General features: G+C 38.3%; 1 protein-coding gene and 1 non-coding gene across 14 annotated transcripts in view; both read right to left on the reverse strand.

The window, feature by feature from the left end:
- The window catches only part of KIF1B (kinesin family member 1B), a 172,048-nt gene that overhangs the window by 71,843 nt on the left and 81,288 nt on the right, over window positions 1-18,917 (reverse strand). For 12 of the 13 annotated variants that reach the window (XM_024345258.3, XM_063790026.1, XM_024345208.3 and 9 more), the window contains 6 exon segments: window positions 18,682-18,757; window positions 15,649-15,728; window positions 15,048-15,154; window positions 14,146-14,229; window positions 13,734-13,914; window positions 13,565-13,637 (listed from right to left, as the gene is read on the reverse strand). In XM_024345258.3, coding sequence (XP_024201026.1) covers window positions 13,565-13,637; window positions 13,734-13,914; window positions 14,146-14,229; window positions 15,048-15,154; window positions 15,649-15,728; window positions 18,682-18,757 — 601 coding nt within the window. 13 annotated transcript variants of the gene reach the window in all.
- Window positions 11,420-11,526, reverse strand: LOC112206958 (U6 spliceosomal RNA). The gene has a single exon (XR_002941430.2). It is a non-coding gene; the product is annotated as a U6 spliceosomal RNA (small nuclear RNA).

Consider the following 18,917-nt stretch of genomic DNA (forward strand, 5'->3'; position numbering starts at 1 on the left):
TATTGTCTATGGCTGCTTTCGTACTACAACAATAGAGTTGAACAGTTTCACAAAAAAGACCACATGGTCCACTAAGTCTAAAATATTTACTATCTAGTGTTTTACAGAAAATGCTTACCAAGCCCCCATTCCAGATCACTGGTTATCAAAGGTGTTTACTGGACCAGCAGCATCAGAATCACCTGGGAATTTATCAGGTATGCAAATTTATCAGGTCTTGCCCCAGACCTAGTGAATCAGAAACTCTGGAGGTGGGCCCAATAGTCTGTGTTCTCATAAGTCCCCAAAATTCTAACTGACATTAAAGTTTGAGAACCACTCTTCCAGGTTATGGATTTATATGACTGGCAAAGTGAATAAGACAGATACGGCATTTATTCTAGGTGAGCTTACATTCTCGTGGAAGAACCAAACAAATACAAAGAAAAGATAATTACAGGCCATCATTATTAAAACAGTGAGTCAATTTGTGGTGGGCTGGGCAGAAAGAGCTGAGGAGCTCAAGTCTGGAAGGGGAGGTAAGCATGATGGAAATGGGCTCCAGGCTTGAGAAGTGCAAGAGCCCAGAGGTGGGAAGAAACTTGGCATATACAAGGAACAAAAAAAAGGGCAGAGTGTCTGTGGTGTGAGAGTGACAGTGTTAAGAGTGGTAGGTAAGCAGCCAAAACATGTAAAGCCTTGGAGACTACAGTAAGACTAAGATTCTTTCATGCAATGGAAAGCCCCTGAGGACACTGACAAGATATGATTTATGTTTTTAAAAGATGATCTTGGTTGCTATGTGGACATTGGATTATAGGGGTCAAGAATAGAAGCAAAGAGACAAGCTAGGGTACTCTCGATGAGAGATGATGGTGGTACAATTAAGGCACCTCTGAGAAGGTGATATTCACAGTAAAATCAATATCACCATTCTGAGTTTTCCGGTTAGGCTGTTTTAGACATTAAAGGCTTGGCTCCTAATATTAGGCAGATTATAATTAGCAAGCAATAGCTGGAAGGAAAATATCCACACCCAAGATGACACCCCAGTTGTTGACAACACTTAACTTCGCTCCTCACCACCAGCAGCACTGTGTGGCCACAGTCTCATCAGCACAGTGTCACTACACATATCACACTGTAATCTTCTGTGTCACCCTATAAATGGTAGGGACATTGCAACTTTTCCAACAGTTTCTCCGACAGCAAAGGAATACAAAGTACCTGAAGGAAAAGGGTATGAGGCTGGAAGCAGACCGATTCAGGCATAACACTTCTCTAAAGTTTCAGATTTCATATTAAAAACTCATGTGGATTTTGTATTCTATCCCATGATGCGTGATTATGTTGTTTTTAAACATTAAAAAATAATGTCAGGTCCAAATTTTCAATGAGACTAGTGGTCCATTCCAGAAAAATATTCTGCTTTGTCCTGTTTCCTCTCTAGTGTACCACCAATACTCTGGGTGAAGAAAAGCAGAGGTTAAAGGAGAAAGAAAAGCTGCAGAGTCACTCAAAACTTTTTAGAAATTTAGTTTCTGCCCATATAAAGGAAAATAAATCATTTCATTTAAAAGAACTTCAAACCAAGAGTATGTAGAGAAAAAACTGAAAACATGGTTAAACTAAACTCAAATCAGAAAGTAATATCCTTATTCATCTTTTGTGAGAAAAGATTTTATGTAAGTGAAATGTGGCATAAAATAGGGCTGAAAGATCTCACTTAAGATAGAATTTTGTTAAACAGAAAAGGGTAGCTAAAGCAAAAGCTTTAAAACTAATCAAGTTCACATAGAAATATCAAAAAGAAGATTTAGTTTACAACCATCTTCAGATGAAAAAGCAATAAATAAAAGTCAAAACCAGGTTTAGTTAGCATTACCTTGCTTTCCTTTTCCCTCTTCCCACATAGAGAGAAATCACACTCTTAAAAGATGACTTCAACTTTTATTGAATGAGGTCTTTATTTTTTAACATTACAAACTAACACTCCCTTTCTGAAAAGGCAGATCTTACACTCAAAGACAATCTTCAAGCATTTTTTTGTTGTTGTTTAAGAAATTGAGAGGGGAAATCCACAGTTTATTAACAAGAAGATTCAAAACTTCATTTTACAGTAATAATGGGACAACACCTAATACATTTCACAATCAAAAGTGGTTCAAGCTAAGAATATCTAGAACAGATTTTAAAATCTGGGAAAGATGACATAAACTGGACAATTATCAGTATTGCTCATCACAATTTTGGCTCTAACAGTACAGGACAAATGCTTGTTTTGCACTGTGCCTAAGACGGCCCCTTCATTAAGGTTCACCAGGACACAGGCAGCATCCCCGCCTCCCAGTCATTTGTACAAATCATTAAGGCAAATCTACAAAGGACCAGTAAGGCACTGGGGCACAGCAGCTGACTGCAGGAAGTCTATGTAACTTCCGGTAGTAAAACAGCCTTTAATGCAGACATAGGTGTGAAAAATTCAGTGTTTTGTTTTTTTTCAGTGTCAACCTGCACCTAAAGCACAAAAGGTCACTTCAAGTCACTTCAATGTAATAAACACTTCCCATTCATCACATTACCAGTGAAAAGAGAAATAATTCACTGGGCTAGAAGGAATTAGAAGCAGGAATAAAGAAAATGCCCTTTGGTTTACACTTACTAAAGAGAATGTCTTTAACTCTCCAAAGAATACCATTCCGCTTTGTGAAATTATACCAATTAATTAGGACTCCTCTATATTCCCATTAATGTCGGATCATTACATAACTTCAATAGAATAAACACTTTTTTCCCACTTTGCTATAATAATAGCTAGGGATACCTCAACAATATAATAATGGTTTAAATTATGACCATTTCTCTTTGGCCTTGTGGTATTTAAGCTTAGAGAAAAATCACATTAAAAAAACAAACAGGCCAGGCGCGGTGGCTCACGCCTGTAATCTCAGCACTTTGGGAGGCCAAGGCAGGTGGATCACCTGAGGTTAGGAGTTCGAGACCAGCCTGACCAACATGGTGAAACCCTGTCTCTACTAAAAATACAAAAGTTAGCCAGGTGTGGTGGCATGCACCTGTAGTCCCAGCTACCCAGGAGGCTGAGACAGGAGAATTGATTGAACCCAGGAGGCAGAGGTTGCAGTGAGCTGAGATTGTGCCACTGCGCTGCAGCCTGGGCGACAGAGCAAGACTATCACAAAACAACAATAACAAAAACAAAAAACAAAGTAATATGGGCCATACCAAGAGCTCACAAAAGCATGGCTCTAGTTACTTATTTAGTAAGAGACTCAATTAAGCAATTTTATTCATACAGAGTTATTCTCTAGGATAAGCATTTGCTCAGAAATGCATCATGGGACATACATGGCAGTCAATAAAACCTTGGTTAATTTCTTCCTGGTCATCTGTGAAATTAAGGGCTATTTTAGCTATCTAAATATTTCAGCAACATGAGGACACCTGGGATTAACAGATGAAGCACAAATATAAACCCAATTCTTTGGAATATCACTGTGGACATAGTCCTTACCACAATCCACAGCTGTAAATGAATATATTATACAACTCTTCATTCTACAGTGTTACCTAATCACCAGCGGAGAGTAACTCATTCACTCCCATGAAAAGACCACTGTAAGAATGAAAATATATGGACCTACCCTATGTTATCTCAAGTTAGGGAAATGAGAGCCCATTTTTGCTACAGAGTTGAAACCTGAATAATATAATAAATATTACCTTTTTTTTTTTTTTTTTTAAAGACAGGTTCTCACTCTGTTGTCCTGGCTGCAGTGCACTGGCTATTCATATGCAAGATCCCATTACTGATCAGCCTGGGAGTTTTGGCCTGCTCCATTTCCAACCTGGGCTGGGTTCACCCCTCCTTAGGCAAGTTTGTGGTTTCCCGCTTCAGGGACATCACCATATTGATGCCAAACTTACACCTAACTGGCATAGTGTACCACAGCCCAGAACTCCTGGGCTCTAGGGATCCTCCTGCTTCAGCCTCCCAAGTAGCTGGGGCTGTACGCATGTGCCACCAAACCTAGCAATTATTATTTTTAATCTTAGAAAATAAATTGTGTCTAGAAAGGAATAGTTAGCACATTTATGTCTAAAGAGGAATAAAAAAGGACAACTGGGTTTACACAAAATGCATTGAAGTGACTGATTTGAAGCAGCCTATCAAGTACATTCAAACCAAATGGCACAGGAGATTGTCATCTCAGTAAGTCAACCCATTACAGACATCATTTACCCATGTCTAATCTGCTATAAAACCTCAGTTGAAGACTTCAACTGTTCTAGCTATGAAAGCAAAAATATCTCTCAAAGCTTCTCTTTTTAAGGGGAAAAAAACATTAATTGGAAGCAACTTTCTGAGCATTAAGAAAGTATTTTCTTAGAGGCAAAGAAAAAATACTATGATTAAAAATAATGTGTTCTAATAAAGCATAGTGCCCACACGCAAAGGAAAAAAAAAACATAATCACAATCTTTAAGGCTTCCTTGAATGCTAACTGCTATCTTGGCTGTAGTTTTTCACACCGTTTGGAAGACAAGTGTTTGATAGATGATTTCATGTGACTTAGGAATCTTCCAAAACATGAAGTCAGGCAATTTCAGACATCTCTGGCTCTTCACACTGCCTCTTAGAAAACTTTTTGACAAACTCAAGAGATGAGGAATGATGTAGAAAATAATTATTTTCTTCCCATTAAAATCCATCTTTCTTAGTGGATTCTCCAGTGAGGCAAACTGAGACCACAACCAAATAAAATGAGGTATTGATACAATAAATCATCATCAGGACTTCGCCTTCCTTGTTTGAGTGTCTACAAGCATTACTAATGCTAACCAAAGAATAGTTTATTATGTATCATCTCCTTTATTCCAAGCCCAACCAAAGTTAACTTTTATTTCACTATTTCATCAACTATTGGAAAAAAGCAGCACCACAGAGCCATATGCTGTAGCTTTGTCCCCCATGTCTGTCCCACCTCTTCCCTCTCAAGCCAAATAACCTCCTTACAAGCTACACAAGTTTTTTGTTGGTATTTCTGTTGGCATGATTTTGGTGAATAGTTCACTTTGTGTGCATGTGTGTCAAATGACACATTGAACTTCAAAATGCAAACCACAAACAGAATCCCAGACACAGTGCCAATTTATAGATTCTGATATGACAAATTTCATACATATTCTGATACATTCAAAAGAAAAAACCATTATATGAGTTTTTTGTAAAATACAGAATAAAAGAAGACGTGGAAGTTGTGTGGAAGATGCAAAGCTATGTACTGCAAGATATGTTTGAAGACCTTTAGTTTTGGCTTACGAAAATTCTAATCATATTTAAAGAAGGGAACAGATGTGGATGAGAAATCCAAAGCTGTGCCCACCCAGTTGCATGTTATTATTTTTAAACCAATTTCTAACATTTATGAGTAACAGACATTTAATTCTGCTTATCAAATTCTCCTTTTGAATGTCTGCATAAACTAAGAGGCAGGTCTTTCTGGATGTCAGATTAATTTATAGGCATTATAAAAACATAACAAACTTACATCAAGATGGGACAAGTCTGTGTAAGTAAGTATATTAATTAGGCACTAAAAAAGGAGGAACGTTTCAGAAAAAGGAGTTCTTGATGCTTTATCCAAAATTTCAGAAACTGCCCATTTATGGTATACAAGCAAAAGGGAGGTGTTGAAACTTTTACCAGTGTTTTGTCTTAACAATATAAAACCAGTTAATATTTATAATGTAAATAATAAGAACTCAAGGCCAAAGGTAGAACCAAATCAAATCATGAGCTAACACTGTCTGTTTCTTCCACCATGATTTCAAGTTTGTCCAGTAACTGATTTATACTGTGGTTTCTCGACCAGCTTTGAGATTGGGTGCTGAGAACTGTCTCCTCATCCGCGGAGGTGTCACAAACTGGCTACAGTGGCTGGGTTTGTCAGTCTGCTTCTGATAGGAAGTGGCTGCATTGCCCTCTAACTGACCTCCAGTGTTATAATTACAGTAAGACTGACGGTGTTGATGAATATGGCGCTTTGCCTGGAAAGTCTGTACATCAGCAGTGGGGTGACCACTGTGGGAGTTTAATGACTCCGCGGAGGCAGATGCCTGGCAGCGCGTACTTTTCGGCTGGCCATTATTGAGAGAATTGCTTCTCCAACGTAGTTGAGGTGGCTGTTGCTGATTATTAATGTGCTGCTTGCTAACTTGGATGTGATCTTGACTTCTCATTCCTTGAGAGCCCCATGGAAACTGGGGATCCTTAAAAGCTCCTTTACCCCCTTTTTCTTGGCTCTCTTCTTTATTCCCTTTCCTTGCTTCATCGTCTTTTGGAATCCTAAGCTCTATAACCTCATCTTCTGTTATGATGATATGTGTCCCAGGACTCCAAGAGTTTCTGTGTTTAGGGTTGCTCTTAAAGGGGAAGCGGGGCTTCCGGTTCTCAGGAGGGATGAACCTATGAGGTACATTCTGCCGACGAAGCTGCTTCGTTATCTCCTGCTGTTGCAAGTTCTTAAACCGAATTTGCTCTTGCCTCATCCAGCGCAGACGTCCACGTCTAAAAGCTGGATCCCCATTCATCAGCTGGGAAACACGTTCTTCTTTTGCAAGTTCTCCATTGTCTCCTTTACTTACATTATTCTCAGAGGTGCTACTAACACCAGCACCAACAGGCTCCTTTGCTTTGTGGCTTCCTGGGCTTTTCTGTTCCTGAGATCCGATCAGTGGCAAGACTTTTTCCATTTTGAGCATTTTATTTCTTAAGACTTTTATCTCCTCGTCTTTCATGTTATTTTGCTTTTTGACTTCTTGCAAAATATCTTCCAGCTTGTCTATATGAACCTTGAGGTCATCTACATCAGTGCTGCCTTTCCCAGTGGCCATGACGTCTTCGATCTTCTCATCCCCAACACCGACGGTATCCCAGACATCCCTGGCCACTGCCCTCCAGGAGTCCCGCTCATTGGGGTCTTTCTTGCCATACATGGCACAAAGCTCCTTCATCTTGACAATGGCCAGGGCTTCAATCTCCTGCCGACTGTGCCTGAAGTCGTTGAGAGCAACCTCATAGCAAATCTCTTTGACAGCCTGAATTTTAAGATCTGAGATTGTGACCCACTTGGAATCTTTACTCAAGCGCCTTCTTTGGGGTATCTGATACATTTTAATTGGTTCACGTTTCTTCCCACTGCTTGGCAGGCCACATTTTTTAACAATGGTTTGCAACTTGCTGGGAGGTAGCTTTTCTCTCAGAGAAGTAATCAGTTTCCAGCTCTCTTCACACGACCTCTTGTCAGAATCGTCCCCGCTATCAGAATCCGCGTCCTTTGGAAAAACAAAATCAAAAAATGGCCCCAAAATAACCAAAATTAAAATGTAAAAAAGGAAAATTAAATCGAAGAAAAAGCAAGCAAAAAAGCCTTAACCAAATTTAAAAATAAGACCAAAAAAACTAAAAAACAAAACAAAACCAAAAAAAACCCCTCAATAATGTGGAAGTCTATTAAGACATACGCCTATGTACATTTCTATTAATATAAAGATTTGCTTATTTGGCATCCCTAATCCAAATTTCCACTTTCTGGCTTAAGTGATGAAATTTGCCACCAAATTTCTTAGGAGAATTGACAACAGGGATGAGTTTGTCACCCTATGGTCATACAAAATTATTCAAATGGCGTGACTTAACGACCTCACTATCTGAAGAAAATGAAGTAAAACCTAGGCCCCACACATCATGCTAACAACCCATGCAGACACTTCCCCACATTTGCCTTGGTTATTGCTGTTGCTTCTTCCAGAATCTCTTTCCCCCATGAGTGAGCACAGATGCCATACAAAGATGTGACGAGCAGGCGGATTAACAAAGGTTAGTAAGGCTGTAGGACGCCAGGTTTTGTTTAGCTTTACTAAAAAGAGCAGCCCTAGAAAAAAGTTAGAAGATGAGAATGTAGAAAAAGAAGCAGTCAAACAGGGATGATGTTAAAAATGCTAAGAATCCCTATGAGCAGACCATGTCAGTTCTTAATCAACCAAATGTTTTCTTCTGTAAGACAAGAGGGTTTGGAAATCATCTTTCCATGAGCAGAGGATTTGCTATTTTTTGTCATGTTAAATTTATCCATTTCCATCGTACAATTAAAGTGTGTTATCTGGATAACAAGAAAGCTTTTTTTTTAAAGGATCCTCATAGTGGGTGTGTTTTGTCTTGTTTTTCACACACACAAATCAATAAAGACCTCACCTCCAAAATTTTGAGAAATAAATTACCCGAACAAAAATAAGCTGGGCAAATATACTTCCACTGAATATAATTTAAAATTCCCCAAGTCACATTTTAATAAGTACAACTTAGAGATATTTTCTATCTAGAAAACGCAGGACATTTTTAGCTATTTGAGGAATATCACTTTAAGTGACAACTCTTCCAATAAACACATAAAACACAAAGATTATACTCTGGTTACATAAAATTGATCCACTTTAAAAGGTATGTTTAACTCTGTCTTTCCAGCTGTCTTTGCACCATTGCCTCTTTTTCAGAAAACCTTACTTAGCCCTAAAACAGCAGCCTGACTTCACAACAATGTAATTTCAAGGGCTGTATAGATAATAAGCAATCGCTCTTAACTAATACAAGCAAATCTTGATAACATGGATCTCTGTGAAAGCAATGTTGGATTTAGAATTCCAAATAGTAAGTGGGATTAGAAAGAATTTCTATTCGGGAGATAAAAGTTGGTGGGAAAAGAAAATACTCAGCTGCTCTGCCTATGAAGTAGCCATTCTTTATTGCTTTACTTTCTTTCTTTCTTTTTTTTGAGACAGAATCTTGCTCTGTCGCCCAGGCTGGAGTGCCCGATCTCGGCTCACTGCAACCTCCACCTCTTGGGTTCAAGTAATTCTCCTGCCTCAGCCTCCCGAGTAGCTGGGACTACAGGCACCTGCCACCACGCCTACCTAATTTTTGCATTTTTGGTAGAGATGGGGTTTCACCATGTTGGCCCGGCTGGTCTTGAACTCCTGACTTCAGGTGATCCACCCACCTCGGCCTCCCAAAGTGCTGGGATTACAGGGGTGAGCCACCGCACCCAGCCTATTCCTTTATTTTCTTAATAAACATGCTTTCACTTAAAAAAAAAAAATAACTCACAGATGAGTAGTTCAGGGCAGTCTAGTAAATGAAAATAGTTACTAACAGTCAATCTTTTATTCACTGTGGCTACCAAAAATATCTCTAGAGGAGTTTGTTTGCTTGAAACTGATAAATAGTACCTTGCCTCCTAGACCAAAGTTTGTTGTTTTTGTTTGTTTCTTTGTTTGCTTTGTTTTTTGAGACAGGGACCCAAACTGGTCTCAAACACTTGCACTCAAGTGATCTTCCTGCCTTAGCCGGGACTACAGGCACACATCATCACACCTGACAAAACCAAAGATTTGCCTGTATAGTCAGTCACTTTCTAAGGAACAAAAAAAGTAACTTTCCACAATAATAATAATAATTTGGCCTCTGAATTTAAAAATCTTGCCACTGATTTGTATTATTTCTATTGACCTACAAAGGAGTACTAAGCCCATTTATAACTTCCACCTATTTGATAACTTAGCAACAAAAGTTTGCTAAATTTATACAGACTCTACATTAATTTTTCTTTTCATTTTTAGTTTTAAAAATCATAATGGCTAATTTTAAGTGATAAATATGACATTCATAAATATTAGAGAAAAAACTATGTCTGACTCCTGAAGAGGATTTTTTGCAAATATGTATAAACTGAATTTTACAGAACATAAACAAATTCTCTTTGATTCTTTCCCACATAACCAACAACTATCACTTTTTTTCTGGCTGTTTTTCTTTTCCTCTTCAAATTGCTTAAGGATGAAATGAATATTACCTAATTCAGGAAATGACAAGTATTCTAAGAATTGTTTTAATATCATGCTTAAGAGACAAAAGTTATCTTTAAACTCTAAAATAAAAATAAATAAGTCTACATAAATCCAAAAGAACTCAACTCAAGTAAAATCTAGCAGCTGTCATTTTCTTTCTTTTTAAAATACTGCCATTTTGACTCTGTAGAGTATGTCCTCTTTAAAGTTCAAATGTATCACCCTGTCACATATTGATGGTGATACTAAAAACTGTATGCAAAGTTTATGTGATATAAATCCTATCTCCATGTCAAAAAAGAATTTTTTATATTTATCTATATTATTATTATTATTATTATTATTATTTGACACTGAGTCTAGCTTTATCGCCCAGGCTTGAGTGCAGTTGCGCGATCTTGGCTCACCGCAACCTCCACCTGCTAGGTTTAAGCAATTCTCCTGCCTCAGCCTCCCAAGCAGCTGGGATTACAGGTGCCCACCAAGACGTCCTGCTAATTTTTGTATTTTCAGTAGAGATGGGGTTTCACTATGTTGGCCAGGCTGGTCTCGAACTCCTGACCTCAAGTGATCTGCCAGCCCTGGCCTCCCAAAGTGCTGGGATTACAGGCGTGAGCCACCGCGCCTGGCCAGATTTTTAAAATATTTAGATTCATTTATTAAGGAGTTGGAAAAGCTACTGAGGTCTGGTCAATTCACATGTCACAAAATGATCCTTCGGCTTTCATTAAATGCCAAATGCAAAGTAGGCCTCCTAAAGAGACTCTGCAAGGAACTTATGCAAATAAGAAGAGAGAAGATCCCAAAACTGTGTGTAAAAAGCAAGCACAGAAAGGACCAGGGTATCCTAGAGCACTAACTGAAGAAAATACTCAGCACCCTAACAATGTGATGCATTTGGGAACTATCAGAATAGAAAACTCATGAGCCTGAATTCCATTGTTTAATGCTGACATTATGCAAAAAGTGATTACATATGGTAAATATTAAATAAATATTTACTGATTAATAATTCCTTTGTATTCTCTCAATGTTTATTCACAGGGTGCATTAGAAATACATCTGTTAATTGACCAACACAGGGTAATATATAAAGACATTTTCCATTCAGTATTACTACTGGTAGATATTCTTCAGGCTGAAGTGTTAGAAATCAGTTCCTCCCTTAAGTCAAGAAATGAAAGTGGAACAGACAGACCTTTGAGAGGAAAGCAACTTCCTTGCTTTAAGAAGCTGCTCTTGAAATCCTGGCTTGCTTTCAGATACACAGAGCAAACAACAACCAGAATCTGATTATCTGCAGGGTATGTACATTCCCTAGAAACTAAATACGTCTTAGACATTCACTTTCTCTTTATTTAGTGGCCATCTTTATTTTAGGGCACAGAATGATCACCAACTCTTGGTTATGGATAGCACCAGGCATCCTTATTCTGCCGTGCTTAGTTATTCTTTTTTTTGTTTGTCTTGTTTTGTTTTGTTTTTGTGGTTTTTCTTTTTCTTTTCTTTTTTTTTTTTAAATATGGAACGCTTCACGAATTTGCGTGTCATCCTTGCGCAGGGGCCATGCTAATCTTCTCTGTATCGTTCCAATTTTAGTATATGTGCTGCCGAAGCGAGCACCATGCTTAGTTATTCTAAGTGAGGTCCCAGGACCAGCAGCATTGGCATCACCTAGGAGCTTGTTGGAAACGCACACTCAGGTCCCAACCCAGACTTACTCCATCAGTATCTACATTTTTTTTTTTTTTGAGATGGAGTTAGGCTCTTGTTGCCCAGGCTAGAGTGCAATGGCACAATATCGGCTCACTGCAACCTCCACCTCCTGGGTTCAAGCGGTTCTCCTGCCTCAGCCTCCTGAGTAGGTGGGATTACAGGTGCCCGCCACCATGCCCAGCTACTTTTTTGTATTTTTAGTAGACATGGGGTTTCACTATGTTGGCCAGGCTGGTCTCAAACTCCTGACCTCAGGTGATCCACCCGCCTCGGCTTCCCAAAGTGCTGGGATTACAGGCGTGACCCACCGCGCCCAGCCAAGTTTTGGTTTCCTCAACTGGAGGTAATATTACATATTTTACTTATACATATGCATAAGTAAACAAAGAGGGTTGTTTTGAGGGTCAAATAAATTGATGGATGTTAACGCTCTCTGTAAATTATAAAGCACTATACAAATACAAGGCATTATTGTTAATAATAGAGCTTAATTACACCTGTCCTCATTTGATCTCTCACAGACCATCAGAGGCATGTTATTAGAATGTACTACATTATTAAGATAAAAGACATCTTCTTGTGTCACAAACCTTTCAAGCCACTAATCACATTGTAGCTAGTTCTTTCCGTTTTCATTAAAAACTTAATGCTAAAAAGGCCTCCTAAAGAGCCTCTGTTGGTAACACTGCTATTATCTTGCCCCAAACCCTTGATTTATTCTTACAATCCATTCTTTTTAGGGCTTTACTATAATTTACAAGATAACAAACTAACTGGTTTAATCCATGCCCATGCCTGAGAACTGAGGTACTCTGGAAAAGGTTGCTTTTGCTCAAGTCCTTCACGTTTCTGGCCCACTTAGCACTAGCCCCTTCTTCTCCAAAGCACAGAGCATGACTATAAGGCTGTAGTTTACATGCTGTATTTTATACTAAGGAAAGAAGCCAGTGCTTGAACTTTCTCCCTAATGCCCCCTTACCTTAAAAGAAAGATACAACTGAATCTTAAAAAATGAGAACTTCCTAAACTGCATCCACAGTATCCAAAGGTTAGTTATACTTTATTCTTACATATCAAATGAATGCTGAGAAGGTTCTTATAACCACAGCTTTGTTAACCAAAATTGGTTGTTTGGTTGGCTTTAAAAATGAAAATCTAACTAATGGATCAACTTATTTATTCATGAGATTCAGTTTCTATCAAATCTGGGAAATCAATTACCATTATAAAACGCTGAAGTCATTAGTATTGTATCACTAGCTGGGACCTTAAACAGACTTTCCAGCTGCTCACTCAAATCCTCCTTCCCTCAAAGGAAGCAAGCCTTCTGTCCTGTCCGGGCTGGGTATGCAGCCTCTGCTCCCACCGCTACCACACATGCCACTGAGAACCTGATTGAGAATTCAGACTCCATGCAGGGGATAAGGAAAGGAGTAACACATGCAACTGTGCAGCAACACTTTTAGACACAGTTTAACTTAAAAAAAAAAAGTCTGCCCAGCGTAAGAACAATCCCAAAGTCAGCCCAAGAGCAGAGAATTAGTACTATCAAGTGATCAGAAACAAAACCAAGGCAAACTCTCACCAAATTCAATATTCAGAGTAATTATCATTTAAAGAACCACCACTGAAGCAAATTCCAAAACCACTATCAAGAGGCAAAGGCTACCAGAAAAGCTCTATTTCCTCAAAAAGTATTTGGTTGTAACAGAAGTTAAGATTTGGCTTTAAGACATAAAAAGCCCAAAAGAGTACCTCTGTGGACTATTTTTTCAGGCTAAGGCTACCGGGAGATTTAAGTTCATTCTCCATTAAGGAAATTAAAGAATAGTGCTTGGTATCATTGAGACAGAAGCAATTTGGGTGAGTACTGCTCTGTGGAACAGGGAAAGTATGGGAACAAGCTGCCCTTTTCCCAACAGTTTAGCAGATTCAGGACTCCTACCAGTCTCTGCTGCTCCAAAAGAAGATCTGCTTCTTCCTTCTCCTTTTTGTATAAGATCTCCATTTCCTGTAGCCTAGAAGTAAAAAAAAAAAAAAAAATTCAAGAATGCTATTAGTATTACATGTTTAAAAGAAGAAACAGTCATATGGGCTGCGTAACTGTGCATTACCTTTTCTCCATCTCTTGTTTCATATCAATTCCTTGTTTTTCCAGAAGCTCCCTCTGGGCAAATGTCCAGTCCACAGGCTCAGAGGGGGTCTCAGCAGAAGGAGTCTTCTCTCGCTCAGCTCGTGCTTGTTCCGGGTGGTTAAAGCGGAAAACATGGTTTTTACCCATGATGATACGGTTTCCTACCACAAAACAGAAAAATAGGGTTAAGAAATAATTTTTTTAATATATAGTATCTATTTAATAACCTCACCCCTCCCTAATGTGAAAAGACAGCTTTCAGAGCTGTTGTTTTCACAAGAACAAAAATCCTAATGCTGACTATTACTTCAGCCTTTAAACAGCCAAAAATTAGAGTTGTCACAGAAGCCATGTGCACATTGCTGAAGATGGCAAACCTCTCCCAGTCTCACCTGAGCGCAGCTGAACAGGCTGGGACACCCTCTTGCCATTTACATAGGTTTCTGAGCGCTCACAGGGCTCTAAGGTCACGATAACTAAGAGGAACAAACACAAATTAATGTTATCATTACAAACTATTGGAATCAAATAATGGAAAGCAGTTGCTTATCAGGATTTGCAGTAAGTAGAATAAATCCCTGCAATCAATCAAGTGGCTGAAGTTGTCTATACAGTAGTTCATTTTGGGGTACCAGAACTAGCCCCAATAGAAGAGGCTATCTGTGGCCATGGCTAACACAAGAACATTTAACTCTATTTGATAAACCTAAGAAGATGATAGGAAATATTAGTTTCAGTGATCTCTGACAGTTCAGTCAATAAAACTCAGAACCGTCAGAAATTGTAAGGATGAGATATAGGTAATAACCAGAAACTAAAGACTGAAAAGCTAATATTTTGATAAGGGAATGAGTGACTTATATAACAGAAAAAAAACATTAAATGGTTGTTTTGTTAATAACCCAGGCAAAAATCAAGACTGACTTTTTCTTCCCTTTTAGATAAAAATAAATTCTGCTGGGTTAAGACTTAATGTCCTTCAAATCTCCTATTACCCAGGATATTTGCTATTTTCTTACTTTTCTATTAAATAATTAACATTCCAGACCAAGCCTAATTGCCTATGTCCTTCTCAGTTCTTGGCAGTAACAAAAGGGCTTCTTTTGTCCAAGCTATTTTCATGTAAAGCAGCCTTGTCCATCTCTGCATTCATAAGCAGCCTAGGTCTCTCCATTTTTCAGAATTAGATTGTATAAGAAAGTACTACTGATAGACAGAGAATACAAAGTCTTAAGGATTTCTCATAATATAAAATGAAAATGTTGTTGCTGAAGCTCCAGCCAGGAATGCTCACCTTCCCCGCTGTTGCTTCTCTCACTCCGGAAGATACAATGCTCTTCTTTAATGTGAGCCCCGCTCAGCACTATGTCCTGGCGCCGCTCAGCATCTGCTTGGCCAACCCTGAACACAAGAGAAAGTGTTTCCCAGGGAAATTCAGACACAGAAAGCACTACAAACAATGAACCTCTTTATTCCAAAGAATATCCTTTGGTACGTACAAAAAAGGTATTGCCTTGTTGCATCAGAAGCTTTCAACTATGAATTCTATCCTCACATATGATCAACCTCTCTACATCAGAATAAGAAACAAGGAGCACTGATATACCAATGTAACTCATACAGTATTATAAAGACATGAGTCAAATAAAATCCCTAAGGAATGTATATTTGTTAAAGGAAAAAAAAATTATTTAGGGTCTTCAGAGAAAAACTACATAGTAACTGGCTCCAGTGGCAAAAACACATTATTTGGAAAGAGAGGATAGTTTGTAACTATTTCAGACAAAAAATACAGCAAATCATTACGTTAATTTTTTCAACCCCTTCCCTTTAGTTATTCAATTATCTAAGAGGGGGAAAAAACACGAAGTGACCAAAACAGGAAATAAATATACCTTGTAATTCCATCTTTGATGTAATAAAGTAGGCACTCAGACATTAGTGGGTCTTCATTGAGGTTAACAAGATGTGGGGTCTGAAAAAGATTACAGATGATCAATTTGGAGCAGGGCACCATGAGAGAGCTGTGGTAACAACAGGGGCCTACAAGAGGCCAGGCTTCTCCAACTCTCCACAGAGCCTAGAGAGGGATTTCTTTTTATCCCTAGTTGCGGTTCCATAATAAAGAGAAAACACTCTCTTCAGGCCTCACCAAACGGAACCAAGTGCATTCTATTTTATTTTAATTAATTAATTTGAGACAGAGTCTCGCTCTGTCTAGAGTACAGCGGCATGATTTTGACTCACTGCAACCTCTGCCTTCCAGGTTCAAGTGATTCTCCTGCCTCAGCCTCTCAAGTAGCTGGGATTACAGGTGTTCGCCACCACGCCTGGCTAATTTTTCTATTTTTAGTGGAGGCAGGGTTTCACCATGTTGGCCAGGCTGGTCTCGAACTACTGACCTCAACTGACCCACCCTCCTTGGCCTCCCAAAGTGTTGGGACTATAGGAGTGAGCCACTGTGCCTGGCATTCCATTTTAAAACATGAGTTCTGGGATAAAAAAACAAGACCCAATTTTTGATAAGGTCAAAGCACAAGGAAAAAATGACAGGCCAATTCTCTGAATGGAATAATTATAATTTTTGTAAATGCCTGGGTAAAAATCTCAAGAAATATTTACTTTTATTAAAATGTCCCCATACCCCCCCACCACTTCCCACTATAATTTTTATCAGTTCTTCTATGATCCCAGTTATTAATTTGTCTTTATCTTAAAAGATTTTAATTTATTAGTCTTTACCTTAAAGAAAAAAGTAAAATTACTGATATTCGATAAGATAAACATCTTCTAACAATCCTCTTCGTCTAACTCTAATATTTCTAAAATCTTTTTAAAAAACCAACCTTCTTTAGTGAAAATAACCCACTGGAATCCAAAAATAAGTCACATGGTCTTGAGGCCAAAATCTACTCAAGAGAGTGCCAGCAAATGTGGAAGAATGAAAGAAGAGTCAGATGAGGGGGTAGGAAAAGGAACTATAAAAGATGGTTAAAGAGAAATCTGAAAAACCTCCACATCTTCTCAACTAGCATCCCCCTTTGTAGTTGAAGAACTTGACTGGTTTGAGAAAGTCAAAGCCCTTTGTGAGTAGCATTCTTTAAAGCACATCATAATTTGAAAAATGGAATCTCAGAAACAGGTCCTAAGACTGAGTTTGGATGTGGTCACTGGTATATCCCTTCCTTTCATGAAGAAGTCTAGAAAGCTAAAGCAAGATGGGTAAAATTAAAGTAAGAAAAAGCTTTGGAAGCAGAGATCTCACTTTGGAATTCCATGCAGTGTACATCTCAACATTTGTTCAAGTTATTTATGATTTATGTTAAATGCATAATATTTTCACTAGTTGTTATAATAAAAATTTTCCAGCCAGGCACAGTGGCTCATGCCTGTAATCCCAGCACTTCGAGAGGCTGAAGTGGGTGGATCACAAAGTCAAGAGATCAAGACCACCCTTGGCCAACATGGTGAAACCATCTCTACTAAAAATACAAAACTTAGCTGGGCGTGGTGGCATGCGCCTGCAGTCCAGCTACTTGGGAGGCTGAGGCAGGAGAATCACTTGAACCCGGGAGGCGGAGGTTGCAGTGAGCCAAGATCACACCACTGCAGTCCAGCCTGGCGACAGAGTGAGACTCTGTCTCAAAAAAAAAAAAAAAATTTCCTCACAGTTTTTAATACTGTAAGATGTTATAAAATACCTTTATTAGACATATGCATAGGCACAATTAAATTCCACCAAAACTGTAACTGCTAAAATCTATATAATCCTAAGTAACATATCTGAATGAATACATGTCTTACTGAAGGAAAAACTATTAAAACTGTGAAAACCACTAACCTTTCATAATATAAACATACAAAATACTTACTGTTCTATTCTACAATATGCATCTAAAATGTCTTTACATCAGTCTTTTCTGTTGAAAATAACACATTGGAATTTGGGAAGAAAAAAAAAAAAAGTTATGTGGCCAGGATAGAAAAACCTGACCAGAAGAATTGTAGCGAAAACCACAGGAATATTTCATATCACATAAAAGTACCAATTCAAAACTCACCACCCCTTGTATCCTAACTTAGAGAGATCATCAACAGAACCTGTGAATAAAGATGTTTAAGTCTCCAATAGCCAATGTGAGGTCACTTGAAATAAAGGACAATTTACTAGTGGCATAAAATACATGCTTTGTACATCGATATATGTTCTCCTATTTTCTGATACATAAGCACACAAAATAACCATTTGATAGTCATTTTCTAGTATCCAACAAGACGTTGCAACTTAGTTTAAGAAAAAAACAAAAAACCCCTTACTACTCTAATTAGCTAAAAGCTACGTAACTACTTCATAACTATGATTATGCAAAAAGGAAGGTAACTATTGGAGACACTTTTTAAAAAATGAAGAAGGAAGCAGAGGAGTCTAGAAGGATAGGGACAGGAATTGCTTTACTTAGTACAATGGCTGTCTATAATACAAATTGCAGAAGCAAATGGAAGCAGTATTATTCTCCACAAACCTGTACAGCTGAAATTGGTTCCAAAAAGTTATAAAGCAGGGTAGACGACTTCTGTGGGAAAATCTACATGAAAGAGTAGCCAAAACTGAAAGTACGCTAGGTTAGGCTGGGAATTTAAGAGAAAGCAACAAATAAGATGACTAAACAAACTGAATCATGGCCAAAGGTTACATATTGCCTTAGGTTTTTTCTTTTGTAAATAGTAAACAAGATAGGCATTTTAGAAATAGGCTGCCTTTGTCCTATAAGACCATGCTCTAAGATGAAATCAGAAATATCTGAAATTAAGGCAAGTATCAAGATAATAAGGGGGAGAGTAGGTCCTGAAAGACATGAAGTGCCCCAGTAACAAAGACAAACAAAAAGTGTCTCTGTCTGATTAGGTTTCACAGCATTGTTTCCTACCTTTTTAGGTGAGAAAACCCCTAGGGTTCCTCCATCTTCCCGAATGGCAACTCCCATCTCAGCCAACAAAGCCTCTCTAGGAAAAAAACAGGTATATCAGAACACTAATACCAAAATGTCAATTAAATCAGTCTAATATGAATTGCAAAATAAAGCCTGCAAAGCAAAAACAACTGGCCATGTTTATAGCCAATAATGCAAACATAAAATAATGTGCTTATCTCATCATTAATGAG

This window comes from Pan troglodytes, chromosome 1 (genome assembly GCF_028858775.2).
Source record: "Pan troglodytes isolate AG18354 chromosome 1, NHGRI_mPanTro3-v2.0_pri, whole genome shotgun sequence".
In the NCBI taxonomy this organism is placed as follows: domain Eukaryota; kingdom Metazoa; phylum Chordata; class Mammalia; order Primates; family Hominidae; genus Pan; species Pan troglodytes.